The 19,462-nt window shown below is 51.0% G+C and overlaps 3 protein-coding genes across 4 annotated transcripts in view; 1 reads left to right on the forward strand and 2 right to left on the reverse strand.

The window, feature by feature from the left end:
* The window catches only part of DBNDD2 (dysbindin domain containing 2), a 40,598-nt gene extending 26,082 nt beyond the window's left edge, over positions 1-14,516 (reverse strand). The window contains exon 1 of the mRNA XM_032838686.1: positions 14,415-14,516. The gene's annotated coding sequence lies outside the window, so the exon portion shown is untranslated. The remainder of the gene's footprint in view (positions 1-14,414) is intronic.
* The window catches only part of SYS1 (SYS1 golgi trafficking protein), a 38,571-nt gene extending 23,710 nt beyond the window's left edge, over positions 1-14,861 (reverse strand). Inside the window, exons 1-3 of one of the 2 annotated variants that reach the window (XM_032838680.1) lie at positions 14,415-14,853; positions 12,721-12,788; positions 10,265-11,517 (exon numbers count right to left, since the gene is read on the reverse strand). In XM_032838680.1, the coding sequence (XP_032694571.1) occupies positions 11,277-11,517; positions 12,721-12,788; positions 14,415-14,789 (684 nt within the window). In that variant the 5' untranslated portion in view covers positions 14,790-14,853 and the 3' untranslated portion in view covers positions 10,265-11,276. Of the gene's footprint in view, positions 1-10,264; positions 11,518-12,720; positions 12,789-14,414 lie in introns of those variants that run through there. The other variant, XM_032838682.1, reaches the window with a different exon arrangement.
* Positions 1,157-4,833, forward strand: TP53TG5 (TP53 target 5). Its single transcript, XM_032838679.1, has 5 exons — positions 1,157-1,395; positions 1,664-1,738; positions 1,898-2,028; positions 3,488-3,998; positions 4,798-4,833. Exons 1-4 carry the CDS (start codon positions 1,348-1,350, stop codon positions 3,975-3,977), a joined length of 744 nt encoding a protein of 247 aa, XP_032694570.1. The 5' UTR covers positions 1,157-1,347; the 3' UTR covers positions 3,978-3,998; positions 4,798-4,833.
* Positions 14,862-19,462: the final 4,601 nt, after the last annotated feature.

Raw genomic sequence — 19,462 nt, forward strand, 5'->3', positions numbered from 1 at the left:
CCAGTAGCAGAGGGGAGCAGCTGTAATGATACGGTCTGCGAAGCCTGACATACTTATGATCTTGCCCTTTACAGAAGAAATTTGCTGACCCCTGGCCTAGCCTTAAGAAACAACGGAGGAGACGTTAATAATGCAATTAAGTGTAAACACGTATGTCCCGTCTGTAGCTAGTCCACTATAAACAGCGCACCGTGAAAAAAATCTGAGAAAATACACTTTCGGTATTTGAAAACTCTGATCCAATACAGCAGATAAGTCAATATGTCACTGATGAATGAGTGAAATTCGACCATTTTTATTCTTTCACTTTTGTACCTTCTTCTTCCTGTTTAGTGTAAGTGAAAATGTCAGCATTTATGTTGGAACTCCACTTGTTCAGCCATAGGTCGGTTATAGATGGGAGTTAGGCAAAATCCAAGAAAAGCATACTTTAAGAATGAACTGGAGTGCCTGGGTGGCTCAGTGAGTTAAGCCTCTGCCTTCAGCTCAGGTCATGATCTCAAGGTCCTGGGATCGAGCCCCACATCGGGCTCTCAGCTCAACGGAGAGCCTTCTTCCCCTCTCTCTCTGCCTTCTGCTCTGCCTACTTGTGATCTCTCTCTGTCAAATAAATAAAATCTTAAAAAAAAAAAAAAGAATGAACTGGTTCTTTGGAATTTATAACAAAGAGTGTTGTAGAATTTTATTATTTTAGATTTCTATCAGTAAAATTCATAATAAACACACACACACACACACACACACACACACACATTTTGTGTGTGAGAGCCAAATGTAAAACAGTCACAAGCACACCCACTATTTTGTTTTCCCCCACTAGAATGTATGTTCCTTGAAGGTAACAACTGTCTTTTATTTCAGTGCTTAGAATAACAAATGTAGCAGGTGCACGGTCAACATATGACACGAGTGAACAGATGAGCATAGTTGGGAATGCCTGGTTTCATGTGTTGACGGCCAGACCTTAAATTTCCAGCTCCCTATGTGGCCTTGAGTAAATTATTTAAACTCTTTGAACCTTGGCTTGTTTATTTAAAAAGAGGAGATAATTCTCCTACCTCACAGGGAGGTGTTGATAGTGTATGCCTCTGTCTGGTACCTACTAGGTTTTTCCACAGATGGGAGTTTCCTCCTCACCCTCCACCCCTGCCACAAACGTACTCCTTGGAGACCCAGCCCTGCTGCTGTCACAAATTTCAGTGATGTCACAGCTCCCCTAGCTGGAGGCTCCAGCAGAGCCACCCTGACGGCCAGCCTGAGTGTTGGCCCAACTGAGAGGGGCAGAGAGCAGGTGGTGCCTGGTACCAGTCTTGCTCCATCTGTCTTTTGAGGTCTCACAGCCCCAGTATGAGTCCATCAGCAAAGAAGAGGCCCAAGAATAGAATGGTTTCCAAGGTTGGACTTAGGAGTGGACACAGAGGGGGCTAGACCACACGCAGAGTAGGGGCTATCCAGCCTGGGGTGGGGGGAGAGGAAGGAAGAGCTGAAGGGTAAAGGAGGTCAGGAGAGTTAGAATGGTCTCCCCTTCTGCCCCCAAACCAAGGTGACAAAACTCCCAAAGGTTGGTCAATCCATGCTCAGCCAAATGGAGAAGCACAGTAGAGGCATTCGGGGTGGGGGGAATTTCTCCTACGTTTGTGCACTCTCTCCCTCTGTCTCCCAGATACAAGATGAAGAACCACAGGACAAGATACCACAACCTGTCAGCAAAGTAATCGGCCGGAACCGACTTAAGATGGTGAGGTGCCCCATTTTGGTCTGGGATTGCTAGGCTTGTAGTGACCCAGGAGTCACCAGGCCCAGCACGGAACTGAGTTGAGCCAAAGTCTAGGTGGGTGTGGGAGGCCACCCCAAGGAAGCTGAAGCTTCTGTTTTCCTGGTTTCTCAACCCCGGCAGGTATTAAAAAACTTGTCGCTCTTGAAGCTGCTCAAGAGCTCGAACCCCCGGATCCAAGAACTGCATAACCTGGCCAAAAGGTGTTGGAATTCACTGCTCAGAGTTCCAAAGATCCTTGGGATCTCCACTGGGTGAGCTCGGCACACCCCTGGCCCCCAACATGGACCCAATGGCTATCTTCACTGGGAACAGGCACTGTCTATGCTGACAAATTTAGAAAACTTGACTTTGACCAGGGATCTATGATAAAGGATCTATTAGCCCCAGCTCACTGATGGGGAGCTGAGACTCAATAGAGGCAGTGACTTGTCCCAGCTAACTAAACCGGTAAGTGGCAGAGCTAGGATTTGAAGCCACTCCTGCGTGGTATCAGAGCTGTGATCCTAACCATCGTCACAATCATCCAATTATGGGACTGACCACTAACTGGGCACCACCCAAGCAAGAGGGGCCACTCCTCCTCCTCCCCCCAACCCTCAAATGCACACAACCCAGAGATTCACCTGCAGACCAGCCATCTTGCTAAGGCTCCGCTTCCTCATAAAACATGTCAGAATATTAAGAAAGTTGATATTTATTACGCACCTGCTAAGTACCTCACAAGCATTTCCTGTCTAGTTAATTCTACATAGCAGTCCTATTAGGTGAACAGAGATATCCCAGTCTGACAGATGAGGAAACAAACTAAAGCTTTGAGAAGTGAAATTTCTTGCCCCAGATCAGACAGGCGGTGAGAGGCACAGGCAAATTTGAACCCCGGGCTGTCGGTCTTGAAAGCCTGGGCTCACCAAGCCACTCTGCCCCTTCACTGCCTGCTACTTTGTGGGGCTGGTGTGAGGGTCCCAGGCCAGATGCACCGCAGACATTCAGTGGTAGCAATTATCATCGGTACTGCCATTATGTTGAGCCTGAGTCTTCACACAGTCAGCTAGGACAATGCTGCCACATTATAGAGGACTTAGTCTATTACACACACCCTGGGGCAAGTATCCTAGCACTGGAAGGCTAACGCCCCTTCTCAGAGCTCCTCTCTCTGAGCTGGCCTCCTAGACGCAGGCAGTCAATTAACACTGGGCTGGATGGGTCAGGCCTCTCTCGTCCCATAGTTTTCCAAACTGTTTAAAGCAGCAGACCCTCTCTTGGAGTATCTTTCCTCAGGCCTCAATTGTGTTGGGCGGAAAAGGATTCTACCCTCCCCCTGCCCTTCCCCAGGGTGGGGAGGGCATTTGAGAGGTCTCTTCAGAAACGCAAGGTTTCTTGGAGCACAATTTGAAAACACTGGACTAGTTCACCCCATCAACTGCAATCCAGAGAGGCAGAACCCTGGCCAGCAGCCCACACAGACGACATATAGTCCTGGGTGTCCTAACCAGGGGTCACTGTCTCTCACCTCCCCAACCTCTTCTGGCCTTTCGCCAGGCCTTAGCACCTCCTCTGCCTCCAGGTACAAGGCCTCTGGTGGTGAAGTTTCCTTTCTGGCCCTCTCTAGCTATCTCCCCTGAGCTGGTCGCATAGCAACAGTCTCAGGGCGAGGCTGGAGGACCAGGGCCTTCATCCTGCTCTGCTGACTGCCTTCCTTCCCTATGCCAGGAGCAGCAATGTCTGCGATAGAGTGGAACAAGGTAACGAAGAGCTCCAAGATGCTGGGTGCCCCAAGAACATACTGGAATCCAAGAAATCAGAGTCCACAGGGGAGCCCAAGGTGGGGCTGGGGGAGAAGAACAAAGCCCAGCAGTCACCCACAGCAGCGTGCCAGAGCAAGGCACAGGTGGAGCCCGAACTCCCCAGGACTTCGAAGGACCATGGCCTGACCACTTGCCCTCAGGGGAGGCAGTCACCCACTGGGGACCCTCCCATCGTCCTCCTGAAGACCTACCAGCATAGAACTCCCGCGGGGGACAAGCAGCAGCTGGAAGCAGCTGACCAGTGGATCTGGTTTGAGGGGTTGCCCACGCGAATCCACCTCCCAGGGCCCCGGGTGATGTGCAGACCGTCTGCCCTGCGCTGGGTCAAGCGCTGCTGTACCCGCTTCTGCTCTGCATCACTTGAGCTACCTATGTGCCATCTATACAGAGTGTGACAACACCACGGCCCGGCCAGGGTGAGACACGGGCCCCAAGCCAGACGTGGAGCTGGGCCCCAGAGTCAGAGGCCCAGGATCCAGACTTTTGCGGGCTATGACTATCTAGCAGTGCTAAGGGGACTCCCCTCCGTGCCCAGAGAAGGGGAAACCATGGATGGAGGCCACACAGCAGAGTGGTGGCTAGGCTGGGGCCTCTCAAGACCCAAATAGGGGTTCTGGTTTGTTTGTTTGTTTGTTTGTTTGTTTGTTTTGAGCCCTGCTGACCTCTTCTCATAACAGACATGGAGATAAATGGGATAAGGGACAGGGGCAGGGAAGCAAGGATTATAATTTGGTTCTGAGGTGGGGTGTCTCCCTGTCTGGAGGGCTCAGGAGGGTCCATAATTGTTAAGGCTCAGAATCTCAGTCATGAGTCTGAGTAAAGGAATTCAGGGATTTCCAAATTCAGGGGAAGGCAGTCAAGTAGAGCTCTGCCATATCCCATCCCCTCTTAGACCAAATCACAACCCCACATTTGTTTCATTTATTTATGTTTCAAAGATTTACTCTGAACAAAAAGTTCCTTAGGGGGGAAAAAATAGAAGAAAGAAAACAAATTACTCCACCCTTCCATGAGAGAACCGAGGTCCCAAGAGAGGAAGGGATGGAGGGCTTGGGGGGGGGGGCGGTCCAGATGAAAAGGAGGTTTCCCCTTCACAAAACCCAGATCTCCCAACACGCTTGACTTCAGCAGGCCCTGGTCCCTGAGCCCTCTTCCCGGACGGCAGCGCCCCCTGGCGGCCTTCTTTGCTCCTAACACCGAGGTCTCTGTTCACAGGTGGCACGACCTGGGACGGGAGCCAGACGTGTGAGGCGAAGGTGGAGTTGGCGCAATCATCCGAGGGGGAGGGATGGGCGGACAAATTCACGAGTCTACAAATAAAATCTCCCATTGGGAACTGAGGAATACTACCGCCGCCTCTGCCTGTTTGGGACTGGAAAGGATGGAGGAAAGAGGCCCTCGACCGAGGTGGGGAGGGAAAGTGCATCACGATTTTAGGTTTCTTCCACCCCATTCCCAGGCCCCTCAGGTCAGCCTAGAACGTGGAACACAGAAACTAGCAAGCTGCACCACTCCCCACCCCTGCAAGCTGGCCTGCCGACGAGTGCACTCTATGCGGTCACAGAAGGGACTTTCTGGGTCATTTGTCAGGTACTTTCTGGGTGCCAGATGCTTCACAATGGCCCTGCAAGCCAACGAGATGACAGCCCGTGGCGCCGGAGGCAGAAGGGGACTTGGCCCACACGACGAGGAAGTGACGTGACGGGGCCAGAACTCCAATCTAGAACTGCGGGCTGCTTCCCATTCCATTTTCCGAAGAAAGGAAAACGGCACAAGAGCGCACCCATCCAGCCCATCATTCACGTGCATTGTACCCCGGTTACTACAGCGTCGGGTGTCAACAAATGGGTGTCAGCTGGGCCTCGAAATGTCAGGCCTAGTGTCAGGACTTGGGCTCTACAGCTCCCGTGGGACACGACACACCCACCCCCCAATCGCAAGGCCCGGTCGACCCCATTCAGTCGGGGTCGCCCTCAGTCGGCAGGAGACATAGCCCTGAACGTGCAGTTGGGAAGAGGGAAAGCCCAGGGAACCCGGGCTATCTGGGGATCTTCCCCCTGAAGGCAGGTGCGTGGAGTGGCGCCCTTAAGAAAGCAGCGCAGCAACCAAGGGGCGCAGAGCCCTCCCGCAAAGACCCCAGGCGGTGGAGCAGATGCCTGGTGCGGGAGGGAGGAAGATGGCAGGGGTTTCCCCGAACCAGCCCGCCTGCACCCTTTTCCTCCCCAGAGCTCTCAGCTCTGAGACTGCGCCTCCCGGGCCGGCAGGGCCGGAAACGCACCGCGTTAGCCCTGGGCGGCGCTGCCACCCTGACCCTGCCTGCGAGGGGCCACTCGCTGCCGCCCAGCCCCGCTCCGCTCCGGTGCGCCTCCGCGCACCTCCCCCGCGCCACCGCCTCCCCGCAACCTCCACCCGGAGCTGTCTTGCCGTCGGCTGGCACCCCCGGCCACCTCCTGGGTAGTTGCCGTTTCAGTTTCCTTGCTGGCCATCCTCTTTCCCACCCGTCTTCGAAAATCGCCCCACTCGGTCTTTCACCCCCAGCACCCACCATTCCATCAACCTCCGCGCGAACGTCAGTCTGCGCGCAATCAGGGCAGCGCACGCCAACCAAAACACACCCGGCTTCAAATTTCCTGCACTAGTCTTCCTGGGAGCCCGCCCGGGGAGCCCCAAGTGAGGACCTGAAAGGCGTGGGTAAGATTGGCAGCTTCCGCTTTGCCGCAAAGGGAGCCAGAGTTGGGCCCAAGGACAGCAGTTGGATGGGCCGTGCCTGTGTGCTGAGGCTGGTGAGGCTGGGATCCCGGGTACCGCTGCGGGGAGGGACAAGGATGCGGGCTGCGGTGTGAATGACTCCCAGCAGTGCACTCTTTCTAGACTTACCCCAACCTGAGCTGGCGCTTGGGCCTCAACCTGTCTCCCACAGTCCCACAGCTGAGGTCCTCCCGTTACCACCTTCCCTGTGCTTGACTACTTCAAAGTGAGGCTCCTCTTCTGGGCTCAGTTAGATCCTGCTTTGGGCAGGAGTTTGCAACAGATCTCAGCCTTCAGAGGACACCACCCCCAGAAACGGCTCCCTACCAGTTAACGTGGGGGGGGGATTTAAGTGTTTGATTCAGAGTGACTTTTAGAAGTCGTATGAGCTCTCTGAGCCTACTTCATCAGTTTATAAAATAGGGATACTAATATCCATTCCACAGGGCTTTGAGCAAATCAGGCTTCATGTACGTTAAGCCAGTTTGTGCGACGTTTAAACAAATGTCTGTCCTTTTTCTCCTGCCTTCTCCCGGCGCTGTGCCCCGATAAAGCCCCTTGTTTCTCACTCATGAGCACCCGCCTAACTGCTCACCTTTATGGGAATTAGCTGCTTGTTAAAAAGCCAGTCTTATGTTCACATTTACAGCCTTTTGTTATAATGACATCTGGATTCCAGAGACTGTCCCTCTCCTATTCCGGATCACCTACCACGAAACATGATTGGAACGTGCAAGGATGAGGCTGTTGAGGCAGACAGGCCTAGCTTCTCATCAGCTGTGTGATGTTAGGGCAAGTTGTTTACTCCTAGTCTTCAGTTTCTTTGTGGACAAAATGGGAAAATAATGGTGTCTATCCCACTGGATTGTGAGAATGCACAGAAGTCACTCTGCAGCGGATGGCACTTAGGAGCGCGCGCAGTACTTGGTAGCTGCATCCCGATCATGGGCAAACCTGTCCCCCGTCTAACAGTGGAGAACACTGAGGCTGGGGAGAAAAGTGTCTCTGTAAAACGAGGAGAGATGGGGCAGGGGTCCAGTAACTAGAACTGCCAAGATTTCTGGATCACTTCCTACACGCCATGCACCGTGCTAAGTGCTTTACTCGAAGTATCTCATTGAATCTTCACAACACAGGGAACTGCTAGCTTATCTCCATTTTACAAACAAGGAAACCAAGGTTTCCTTGTTAAGCAGCTTACCTAAATCCTCACAGCTAGTAATGGGACCCAGGATTTAACCCTGCACTCCCTTGCAGCTCTCTCAGGTCCTATAGTCTCTGGGCCCTGCAACTCATTTTTTTTTTTTTTTTAAAGTAGGCACCACACCCAGGATGGAGCCCAAACAGGGCTTGAACTCATGACCCTGAGATCAAGACCTGAGCAGAGATCAAGAGTTGGACACTTAACCGGCCAAGTCACCCAAGTTCTCCACGCCCCCTACAATTCTTTGTTGGCCATAGAGTAGCAGGACAGGGATCCAAACTCTCAGCAACCCCTACCCATTCCTGTCTCAACGTTGTTTTCACCACCACTTGCTACTTTCCTACAAAAAAATCCTCAAGCAAGGCTTTAATTCCCTCTACACAGAGGGCCTCTCCTGTGCCCTCAGTCTGCCCATACTGCACCTGCCCCTGAAGCTCTGTGCTCCTTGGGCTACAGATACAGGAAGGAAATCCATGTCTGTGCACGGACTGCCCCCTGGGCCCGCTAGAGGAAGCTACTCTGATCTGGGAAGTCACTGAGCAGCCGAAGAGCTTCCAGGGGAGCATGTTTGAACTGTGCACACCCGACAGGATTCATGGGGGCCTTCCCACCCCACCCCCTGGCATCGGCTGGCTGCAATCCCAGCCAGCCTCCATTTGGCTCTGATCCAGACAGGACTGCCTAGAACTGGGAGCTAGGGGCACCCCCTGAGCTAGACATCCCTTTCTCCTTTCCCATCTTCCCTCTGGGTCATAAACTATTCTGAGCACCAGCTATGCAGTAGTCTCCCCCCCTCTCTCCAAATGGAACCTGAGGTAGTGGGGGCTAGGGGGTGGGGAATGAAAGGAAGTCCACGCTTCAGATACCCTAGAAAGTCAAGAGATACACCAACTCAGTGGCGAGGTAGAGCTAACTTTCCTTTATTCTTTGGAAATAAAACCATTTCCTACATTCATCTGTTCACTTGGGACTCTGTGGCCATATTTAATATAGTCTATCAGTTCTTCTTGGAAAACTCAAGTGTTGACAAAGCACTACATATCCTTTGTATTTAAAAAAAAAAAATACAGTGGAAGGCAGAGGTGAGAGGTGAAAGACTAAAACTGAAGAACTTGCACATCCTTTAATGTTTTCAGAATGAGTTTGTTAGAACCAGAGCCCAAACCCTGGGTATGACAGTTCCTAACACGTAACCTTGGGCAAATGCCTTCGTTTCCACATCTGTAAGATACAGATGATATTTCCTACTTCTGAGGGTTGCTGTGAAGAGTAAGAAAACAACATGTAACACACTTAGCCCACTGCTGGACATCTATCAAGCACAGCTATTTATTACTAAAATGACAAACGGGGCACTTGGGTGGTGCTGCCAGTTGGGCATCAGACTCTTGCTTTCAGCTTCGGTTGTGATCTCAGGGTCATGAGATCGAGCCCCACATCGGGTTCCCTGCTCAGCAGAGTCTGCTTGGAATTCTCTCTCCCTAAAATAAATAAATACTTTAATAATATATATATTAAAAAATAAAATAAGTGAAATGACAAACATGTCCCTGCCACTGTCCAGTTCTCTCTGGAACTTGCCTCTAGACACTGCTTTTATTGTTATTTTAGAAAATCACAACAATTTTGGGGGCAGCTCAGGTCATGATCCTGGGGTTCTGGGATTGAGCGCCACATGGGGTTCCCTGCTCAGTGAGGAATCTGCTGCTCCCTCTGCCTCTCCACTTGGCTCATGCTCTCTCCCTCTCTCAAATAGATAAAATTTAAAAAAAAAATAATTTCATGAAGGTCACACATATTTCACTCCTGTCACCCGGCTCTGTCACCCTGTTGTTGGAGGAAAAAAGTTGGCTCCCCTGACTTCTGGCAGTTTCTAAAAACCAAATTACCACTCCAGGGGCAAAGTCTGTCATTACAGAAGATACACAGGACAGGCACAAGTCTCCAAGGGAAACTCCCAAAGATGTGTGCCAACACAGCTGGAGCAACCAGCCCCCAGCTGACCCAGGGAGACAACAGCCACATGACCTGTGCTCTGGTGACCTTCCCCAAAAAACGTTAGCCACATGCCTTTACGGTTTGTGGTGTCTAGGGGAAATCCACCAACCCAGGGGAAGTCACCTCAGTTGGCCTTATCTGCTAGACTGTGAAGCCAGGATTCAAGCCCCATTAACAAGCTGCTTCCTTCCAGCTTGGCCAGAGCACCGAGTTACTGTAGTGCCTCACCCTAGCACCCTCCCTGTCTCCCACAAACATGTTCACTCTTCAACCTTCATCCTGTCAGCCTCACCTCCCTACTCTGCAGCGCTGGGAGCCAGGAAGCTAGAAAGGCTTCGTGGGCAGAGGGCAAAACTCATCTGTGAAGCCTTAACACTGCAAAGCTGAAAGCTGACCACGCTTTTGGCAGACTCCAGACGACTCGAAGAGGAACACTGATGGTTTCAGTACAGAAGTGGGTCTAGACCAAGAGTGTTCCACTGGACACACTGAGAAATCACTGGCTAGAAAAAGAAAACTCAGTCATGGCAGCTCACCCAAGGCAGAGCAGAGGTGGCCGTAGATGGAGGGGTAGGACAGGAATTCCCCACACTTCGTATTTTAACCAAATAGAAGAACAATCTGGGGTCTAGAAGAGGAGGAGGTGGCCTAATCATTCTTTATAGCTACCCTGTCTGGCTGTGCAGGTCTCTCACCGGCCCAGCCACAGCAGTACAAAGCAAGCACAGGCAGAACCGTGGAAAATACTGTATTTATGTACACAGGAGGGACAGCTGCAAGCCCCTCACAGAGGACATGCCACCCCAAACAGAAATCTTAGCAGCAAACTCCTATTTGCCTCAGCACTATCAGCACAACCCAAGTTGGAAGGCTGGGCTTCCTGTCTCTGGGCACCCATCATACCCTTCCCACTGCAGAATTCCCAGGAAGGCAGGAAAAAGGACCTATTGCCAGAAGTGAGGTCCGGTGGGAGCTGGGGTGCCTAGTCATTCCTAGAGAAGAGGCAGTGACTCTGTCATGAAGGGTGGACCAGGAGCGATGCTGGGCCTCTTCTCTGGGTCCTGTGGCCTGCTCTGTCCAAAGCTGGCAGCAGGTGGGGACCCGGTAGAGAGAACTGGAAGAAAGTTAGTCATGGGTTCATGGGTGTGTGCACACATGCGTATAGCAGGACACAGGTTGTGCATTTTCCTTGTGCTTGATGCCTCCATCTGCTGTCCTCTCCCCGACCGCAGCCTAATACTTTGTACCTCTGTCTCTCTCTGTGGCTATGGATCCAGAAACCGAATGTTTCTCCGAACAGAATAGCTGCAGTTCAGCAACATGGCAAAGGTTAACAGCTGTCCCGGGAAGGTAAGACAGATGACTAGAAGAGTGGTTTGCTCCAATCAGATATCCTTGATTTGGTTCTTTTTTTAAAATAACAGGCTGGTGACAGGTATGGTGGCTCAAGAATGACATGGTTCCAATTCTGTTATTACCCTGACAGAGGTCCCCTTGCTGACCTCCCAGACAGCCAGGCTTCAGCAGACAGAGGCCATTCTTGCAGCTGTGGTCCTGACTGCTACCTGCCTTCTTGACGGGGCCTCACTATCTCTCCCACACCAACAGAGACTTCACATTTCCAGGGTTCCCCTCAGACCTGGGCTGGACCTCGTCTGGAGGATCTGAGCAGCCCAAGGTGTTGGGGGAGGTGGGGTGGGAGGGTGGGGCCAAGTGCCCAGCCAGGTGTCCAAAGGACCCAATTCTAGACATTGGATTTAGGGGCTGAGTTGAGGGGGATCTCCTTGAGCTCCGTCCGCATGCACAGGTACTCCCCGATGACAGCCATGAGTGCAATGCACACGGCTTGGACCAGCCACCAGGTCAGCGCCGAGGGGAAACGGGAGCTGTAGAACCAGCAGCCCAGGAGGTGAAAGAAATGGACAGTGACAGTGAAATCCAGACACTGCTTCCCTCGCCGGATGAAGTACAGCAAGCCCAGGGCACTGTGGGGAGAGGACAGCAGTGAGTTATCACTGAGTTGTCCTGGCCTTAGATCATCTGGGGAGTAGAGACAATCAAGATAACAGCCTAGTGGTCAGAAGCAAGCAAGAGAAGTGTGAAGCAAGGGTTACATTGTTAGATGCCTAGAGGGAGCTGGCAGGTAATGCTGGGAGGGAAACCAGGCTGAGTAGAAGAAAAACAAAAGTACAAGCTTGATGAGAAATAGTAACTGTCCCTCAGGGGAATCCTAGGGACTGTGGGGACTGTGGCACCCTGAAGCATACAAGGGCCACTGAAAGTGGGGACAACAAGCTACTTGCAGCTGGACAAATCCTCATGTTGGAAGGTTGGCCTGGAATCAAATGATCTTCCCATTTTTCAAAAGAAGCCAGAAATCTGGATTTTATATATAAAACATCCTGACTTTCAACTAAATGGAAAAATATTTTAAACACTATTTGTGGGATGCCAAACAGAACATATCCAGGAGCCAAATTCAGGTCACAGTCAGTCCACCCATTTTCAATCTCCAGTGTAATGTCAAGAACAGTAATGTGCAAGGTGCCGTTCCAAGTACTTCCCATGAATGAATTCATTCAACCCTTACAACTATGAGACGGGTAATATCATTTGCCTCATTTTACTGATGAGGAAATTGGGGCCTAGATAGATCAACTGTCCAAAGTCCCTAGACTAGTGGGAAAGCTGAGATTCAAAGCCAAGTGAGTCTGCCTTCAGAAGCTGAGATCTTAATCGTTATGCCACACTGCCTCTCAAGGGGCAGGCAATGGTCACAAGTGGCCTTAAATGTTACCCAGTCAAAGCTCTCAGGTGTACTGACGAGGAGCCCGAGGCCTAGAGAGGAAGGAAGTAATTTGGCCAATGGCACACGGACCAAGAACAGAACTGACTTCTCCTGACTACCAGTCCAATCCCTTCCTCACCTTGTTCTACAACAGGGAAGTGATCTGAGATGGAAGCTATCCCACAGGCAGCATGCAGAGTGATGTAACAGCTTTCCAGCTAAAGCAAAATCATAATGGAAGGAGCCCTATAATGAAGCCAGTCCCAGAACTGGCCTTTGCCACCCAATTTAGTCCACCACTCCCCAGGAACAAGTGCCAGCCTGTCTCATGCCCGAATTTAGGAAGTTAGTTCCAGTGCTAGGACCCCAAAAGCTGGAAAGTGAAACTGGTGATACTCACCAGGTAAGGGCGTTGAGGATGAAGGACATCATGGAGAGCCGGCCTGGAGGGGTGGAAAAGCCCAGGATCTGAGGGGGAATCACAAATGGAAATATGATGGAAAAGTGACTTGGCTTGGCAGAGCTCCAGGCTCCAGGACCTCCTAAGGAAAACGCATTCTTCCCACAGCACAGAAGACAACAGGGCCCTGCATCTGTATGGCAGTCTATTTCCAACAAGGTGCTTTCACAGACACCCACTATGGTATCTCGTTTGACCCCAAACAGCAGCCAAGAAGAGACTTACAAAGGAAAAGCAAAAGTTCAGAGATGTTAAGTAATTTGCCCAAAGTGACAAAGTAAACAGCAAGAGTAAGGACTAAGACAGGGTTTGGCAAACTGAGGCCCCACCAGTCAGACACGTAGTTTTGTAAAAAAGGTGTTTCAGAAACGCTACCACACCTATTTGCTTAGTACTGTCTCTGGCTACTTTTGCACTGCAGTGGCGGTGTCCAGTAGTTGTGACCTAAAACCTTTACTATCTTGTCCTTCAAGGTCCACCAACCCCTGCTCTAGGATCCAGGCCGTGTGCGAGAGATGGCTCTTCAACAATGCCCAGGACTCCCAAAGGCCATTCCCAGGAGGACAGAGGCTTCTAATAGGCTACTACTGGGCACCCAGTGTGTGTGCAACTTCCACCACTCTCAAGACAATACTACTGAATACCAACATCTTCCCAGCACCGTCAGCTTACAAAGACCTCAGACTTCGATAATCTCCCGTAATCCTCACAACAGCCTCGAAAAGCTATCGTTAACATTACTGTTACCCCTTTTTGGATAATACCTTGCCCAAGCGCCACACAGAGAACAGCAGCAGGAGCAAAGATTGCATTCCGGATCTCCCGATCTCCCGATCTCCTGGCCCCGAGAGCTGTGCTCATTACCATACACCATAGCTGCCTCTCAAATGCAACCATTTCCTAGCCCTCCATTATTTGATAAAGCACTTTCACCTTCCTAGATACCTCCGGGGTCTCTGGGTCTCATAACATTGTGCTGAGAATTATTCCGCCCAGTTTCCGGGAAAGAAAACAGGCTCAGAAAGGTGAAGCAACTTGCCCAAATCCCCATGGTTAGTATATTTAGACTAGATGGGACGCTGAACCTTTTTGAATCCAAAGTACAGGCTCTTTGTATTGCAATCCATGAGCTCTGCCATGCTTTTGCACACAGGAACACGTTGGTTCAGAGGGGACAGCACTTGCCCCACATCACACAGGTAGTAAGAGGAATTTAAACAGAGGCCTGATTCCAAAGTCTAGGCTGTTTCCATAATACCTCCATGAGTGCTCTTTCATCCTCCCTCTCTTCAATTTGGCACCTGAAAATCTGCAGCCAGGGAAGTGAAGTCACTTTCTCAGAGTGTCAGAAAGGAGATGCATCACGTTGCCTGGAATGCAGGACTGTTCCTTAGGATATCCACGCCCTTTCCTCTGTACTAATAATCTGCCTTTGTTCTCAGTGCTTTCATTTTCATGGATGGGGCACCTGAGGCTCAGAAAGAAGAGGTCCCTTTCCCTGGGTCACAGAGTGAGATGGTGGTCCAGCCACGTCTAGATCCCGGGGTGGGGGGGATGAGGAGGGAGCGGTGTCGGACCCACAAAGCACACCCCATGAGGCCGAGACTCAAACCGCGCCGTCCTGGTGACCCTACCTCGGCGTCGAACATCTGATCCAGCGAGGGGCTGCTGCGCACCAGCCCATCCACCAGCGCCAGCCACAGGCCCAGCGAGCCGTAATAGACGGTCTGCATGAGGACGATCTGCGACAGGATCAACAACGGGTCCCACACGTAGCTGCGGAACTGGCCTGCCATGCCGGCCCTCGGGGCCCGGCCGCCACCCGGGGCCTGGGTCAGCGCTGCCGCGCCATGGGCCCAGGGCCGCCCTGGCACCTGCGAGGACACACGCCGGGCCTCAGCCAGCAGGCCGTCACCATAGCAACACCGCCCCGCCCGGGAGGAGGAACTGGGACTGAAGGGGCGAGCCCATTCCGGGAGGGGGGGTAAGGGCGGGGCGGACAGACCCATTCCCAGAGTGAGGGAAAATCCTGCCCATTCCAGCTGCTCGGGCCCGCCCGTCCGCAGGCTCCTTCGGGGCTCACTCACCGGTGACCGACTCGAGGGTCGAAGTGTCCGAGCGCGGCCCAGCCTCACCGGCTGGTTCCCCAAACAGCGCTGACAGACAGGACCATGGAGGAGAAGCCCTACCGGCCTAGAGAGGCAAAGGTCCAACGACGACGGCTGCAGCAGCGGCGACGGCGTAGGAAGGAAGCGTTTCCGGGGACGGCGGTGGAGGGGGCGGAGCCTAGAGTGCGCAGGCGTAGTGGGTGCAATCTTTGGCCCAGTCAACTCCACCGGTGTACGGCCGCCGGGAAGGGAAGTTTGCACATGCGCAAGATGAAGGGTGAAGGCGAACGGAAGTGAGGCACAAGAGCGGTAGAGCTTGCGTGCCCCCTACAGGGGAATCTTGAAGAAAAGCGGGGCAACCTGGAGAGTAGTAGGGAGAGGGTAGGCAAGAGCCAGGTAAAGAAGTTTAAGAATTAATGAGTCTCTAAATATAGGTTCTATTTTCTTTCTCCTAGTAAGAGTCCGGGATAACTTTAAATGAACCTGCTGCTGGGTGCCAGGAAGGTTTGGACACGTATGACTGGGACAATCCCTGCCCTCTGACACAACCTGATTATTAGGAGGCAATGTAGTGGGTGCTTTATAACATAGGTATTCATTTATATTTATATATACATATATATTCAAAATAGAAAAAAGGACAGGTTCTGAAGTCATACCCGGAGGCACATTCTGACCCTGCCTGCCACCGTAACTGTTTTCTCTCCACCTTCTCCTCTGAGTCCACAGAGTGTACGCAGTCAGTAAATATTTGCTGAATGAGTCAAAACAGAAAGAGTAACAGCAAATTGATGAATCACTTTATTCCTGTCCCAGCCGACCCAAACCCCTCAACTTCATTGAGCCTAGATCCCCCTTCTTCAGAATGGAAAGAAGGGAAGTAACTGATTCCGGGGAAAGAATGTGGGTTTTAGAGCCAGCTCTATGAGCTGCGTGACTAGCAAGCCACTTCCTTCTTAAACCCCAGCTTCCCTGATTACGAAATGAGGAGTTAGACAACATTAACGTTTGCCAACATTCAGTCTACCCTCTACTAATTAGTTCCCCATTAAAAAAAACTTATCAAAGACACATGTAACTGCCAATCAGAACTCTGAACAGCATGTGATAATCATATTTATCACCTTGAGTTGATACTATTCCAGACAAAAGTAAAGTGAGACTATATCAAGAGTAAGTATGTGGTTTCCCTTATCATTTAGAAATACCATAAACAGTTCCCTTGAATTCCAGTTTGGAAGTCCTTAAGACCCAAAGATTTGAGGTGCTTTCCAGCTCAACCATTCTTTAAGGCGCCTCAATTTGGATCAACAAAAATATATTCAAATCCCTCTGGTCCACTGATGACCCATTTTCTGAGAAAACATCTTCTGTTTATCAAATACATACGTGATCTTGTTTAATCCTCACGATCCGAGAAAGTGTGTATTACCCATCTTTTTTAAAGGTGAAGAAACAGAGGCCTAGAAAGGAAGTGTGACCCTACGTAGGTAAGGCAGCTCCTGAGAAACTGAGCAGGGATTTGAACCCAAGACACCACACTCCAAAACCCAAATAACCTTCCCCAAAGAGAGGGGGGGGACGCACGAAATAAGTGGTGGAGTAGGGAGAAGCTCAGTAAAAGTGCTTGAGAGGTTTGACTCAGTTCCCGCACGCAGCTTGGTCTTTCAGGTTCGGGAATGTTTGGCTCCTCCTGAGTCAGGCTCCGCCTCACATCACAGCTGGGCCCTCTCCACCCATCACCTCCCACAGACGGAAAGTGCTCCCTAGCCATTCTCTGGCGATGGAAAATGCAGGTAGCCTGAGGTGTTAGGGCACTAAATAGTTGGGGTCTGACGTCATTCCTGGAGCCTAGAGCTTGCCTTGGGAAAGCCCCGTGGGCCTGAGGACAGCCTGTTGCAGTTTCCTTTTACCTGTAGGATTTCAGCTCTTGAATTCCATCTTTCCAAGCTTGGGAAATGGAGCACCATTCTCTGTCTTAATCTGGGTTACAACAAGGAAACCAAGAGCTGGGGAAAACCACAGTAACTCCCTTAGCCAAACTCCTTGGCCCATTTTGAGAATCTGACCACAGGAAGCCTAGAGAAGAAGAATGATCACAAAGCCTGAACTAGGGCCCCAGTGACCTGCCATAAGACCTTGGGCAAGACCCGTCTTAGTATGCCAAAGTATAAAATGATGGAGGAGAACTGGACTCCAACTTCCAAATGCAGTCCCTGGCCTTGTGCCACCTGAATCAGCCGAGGAACATATTATATTGTCCGATTCCCAGGCCTTGTTGCAAACCAAAATCTGAATCGCCAGAAGCAGAACGCAGAAATCTGGATGTATAAAGAGCTCCCCAAGTGATTCAGAGGTAGAGCCAACATTTGGTAATTACAGAACAAGATGATCTGTATTTGACCTCAAACGAAATCCTCTTCTAACAGAAAATTGCTCTGTGACCTTGCCATGTCCACGGCTCTCTTGAGGTCTCAGGGTTTTTTCCCATCTGTAATCTGAGGGCGTTGGACTAGAATAGCTGATCTCCAAGGGCCCTTCCCACGCTGCTGGGTTTGTGGTTCCAAACTTAGGAATGAAATTTTAAACTTCAGGTCAGAGACTGAATGACAAACAGCCACAAGCTGGGACAAACTGTCCTCCGGGTGCAGAGAAGAAGAGTGCCTCTGGTTACTTGGTCACTTATGTCATTTCCACACCGAACTCCCACTGTGGGTTTATACGGCCAATTCTTGTTGGGATCACGTTCCGCATAAATCCCTTGGGGGATGTCCTCATACAGGTCTGTGGGCTTTGAGCCCCACTTATATTCAAATCCTAGCCCCACTACTATCTTGCTAGGTGACCTTGGGGAAGCTACTTCATTTCTGACTCTCAGTCTCCTTCTCTATTAAAATGATGATAAGAATAGTACCCATGATTTGGTTTGTCCTGAGGATCAAATATGTGCTCACGCTACTACTATCTGATAGGCAGTCAGCATTAGGTAAACATTAGCAATATTAATTATTATTTCTTCCCTTGGAATGCGGGAATGGTAACATCTGATCTCTCAGATTTATGGGGAAGATCTAAGTGGGTGTCAGATAGCGTGAACCCAGTGCCTGGCATACAGTAGGAGTTCAGTAAATGTGGTACCTTCCTTTCTTAATTCCACCCCACCCGCAGGGTTCTCCAACTCCTTCTCTTTTCTCCTTTCCTCCTTCCCTAGGCTGCCCACTCCTTCCCTAGGCCACCACGTGATCCCTTTCAGGGAATGTTTGATGAAAACACTTTAGGAGAGATACTCTCAGGGACAGGTTATGCAACTCTGCGCTCACACTTTTCGGAAACTCCATGTGGGAGGTTGCATTTGGCTGCCTGTCCTCTGCATGGGTTCTGGCCAGTGATTACCTCTCTCCGAAGAGAAACTGGAGAGAAAGAAATCATCGTTGTCTGCTTTCTCTCTCAGACTAAGAACACTTTGTTACCCAGAGTATCTTTTTTTTAGAGAGAGAGTGGGAGCAGAGAGTGGAAGAGGAGCAAAGTGGGGAGGGGGAGAGAGAGACAGAATCTTAACCAGGTTTCATGCCCAATGCACAGCCTGATGCAGGGCTTGATCTCATGACCCTGAGATCATGACCTGCGCCGGTATCAAGAATTGAACACTTCGCTGACTGAGCCACCCGGGGTAGGTTAAGGGCTGTGTGTGCCTCTGAGGAACATTTGCTGAGTTACCCACTGTGAGCCAGACACTTACATGATCTCACTTGATTCTTACTGAACTTCCAAAACAAGCTTGGAAATTGTAGGTACAAGTCATGGTCCCACTGAACAGATAAGGAAGCCAAGGCTCAGAGAAAGGTCACCACTTACCCAAGGCCACACGGCCAGCGAGTGGTAGAGCGGGAACGCCACCCCAGGCCAACCTGACTCCACATGCTCCCTCTTCCCGAGGCATAGTAGGAAGTGCACTGGACAGTACAGGTCACACAGGGCTTTCACCTACGTGATCTTCCTGTCATCCCAACACTCTGGGGAGGTAGGTGTGTACATTTTCCCCATTTCACAGATGAGGAACCTGAAGCTCAGAGGAGGAAGCTCAAGGGTCAGTGCTTTTCTGCATATCATTTCTCTGTGAAGGGCGGATGCTGCCAGGGATACAAGCAGGTGGCTGGGCCTCCGGGGACATTGCTTCTCTCGCTTTCTCTTTTTAAAAGATTTTCTTTTTTTTAAGATTTTATTCATTTCTTTGACAGACAGAGATCACCAGTAGGCAGAGAGGCAGGCAGAGAGAGAGGAGGAAGCAGGCTCCGCGCCGAGCAGAGAGCCTGATGCAGGGCTCGATCGAGCCCAGGACCCTGGGATCATGACCTGAGCCGAAGGCAGAGACTTTAACCCACTGAGCCACCCAGGTGCCCCTAAAAGATTTTCTGTATTCATTTGACAGAAAGAGAGAGAAACAGAGAGCCCAAGCAGGGGGAGAGGGAGAAGTAGGCACCCAATGCTGGGACTCCATCCCGGGACTCCAGGATCATGACCTGAGCCAAAGAGAGATGCTTAACCGGCTGAGCCACCCAGGCACCCCAGTATTA

The sequence above is a fragment of the Lontra canadensis genome, unplaced genomic scaffold, assembly GCF_010015895.1.
Source record: "Lontra canadensis isolate GAN:19392208 unplaced genomic scaffold, GSC_riverotter_1.0 scaffold105, whole genome shotgun sequence".
Taxonomy (NCBI): domain Eukaryota; kingdom Metazoa; phylum Chordata; class Mammalia; order Carnivora; family Mustelidae; genus Lontra; species Lontra canadensis.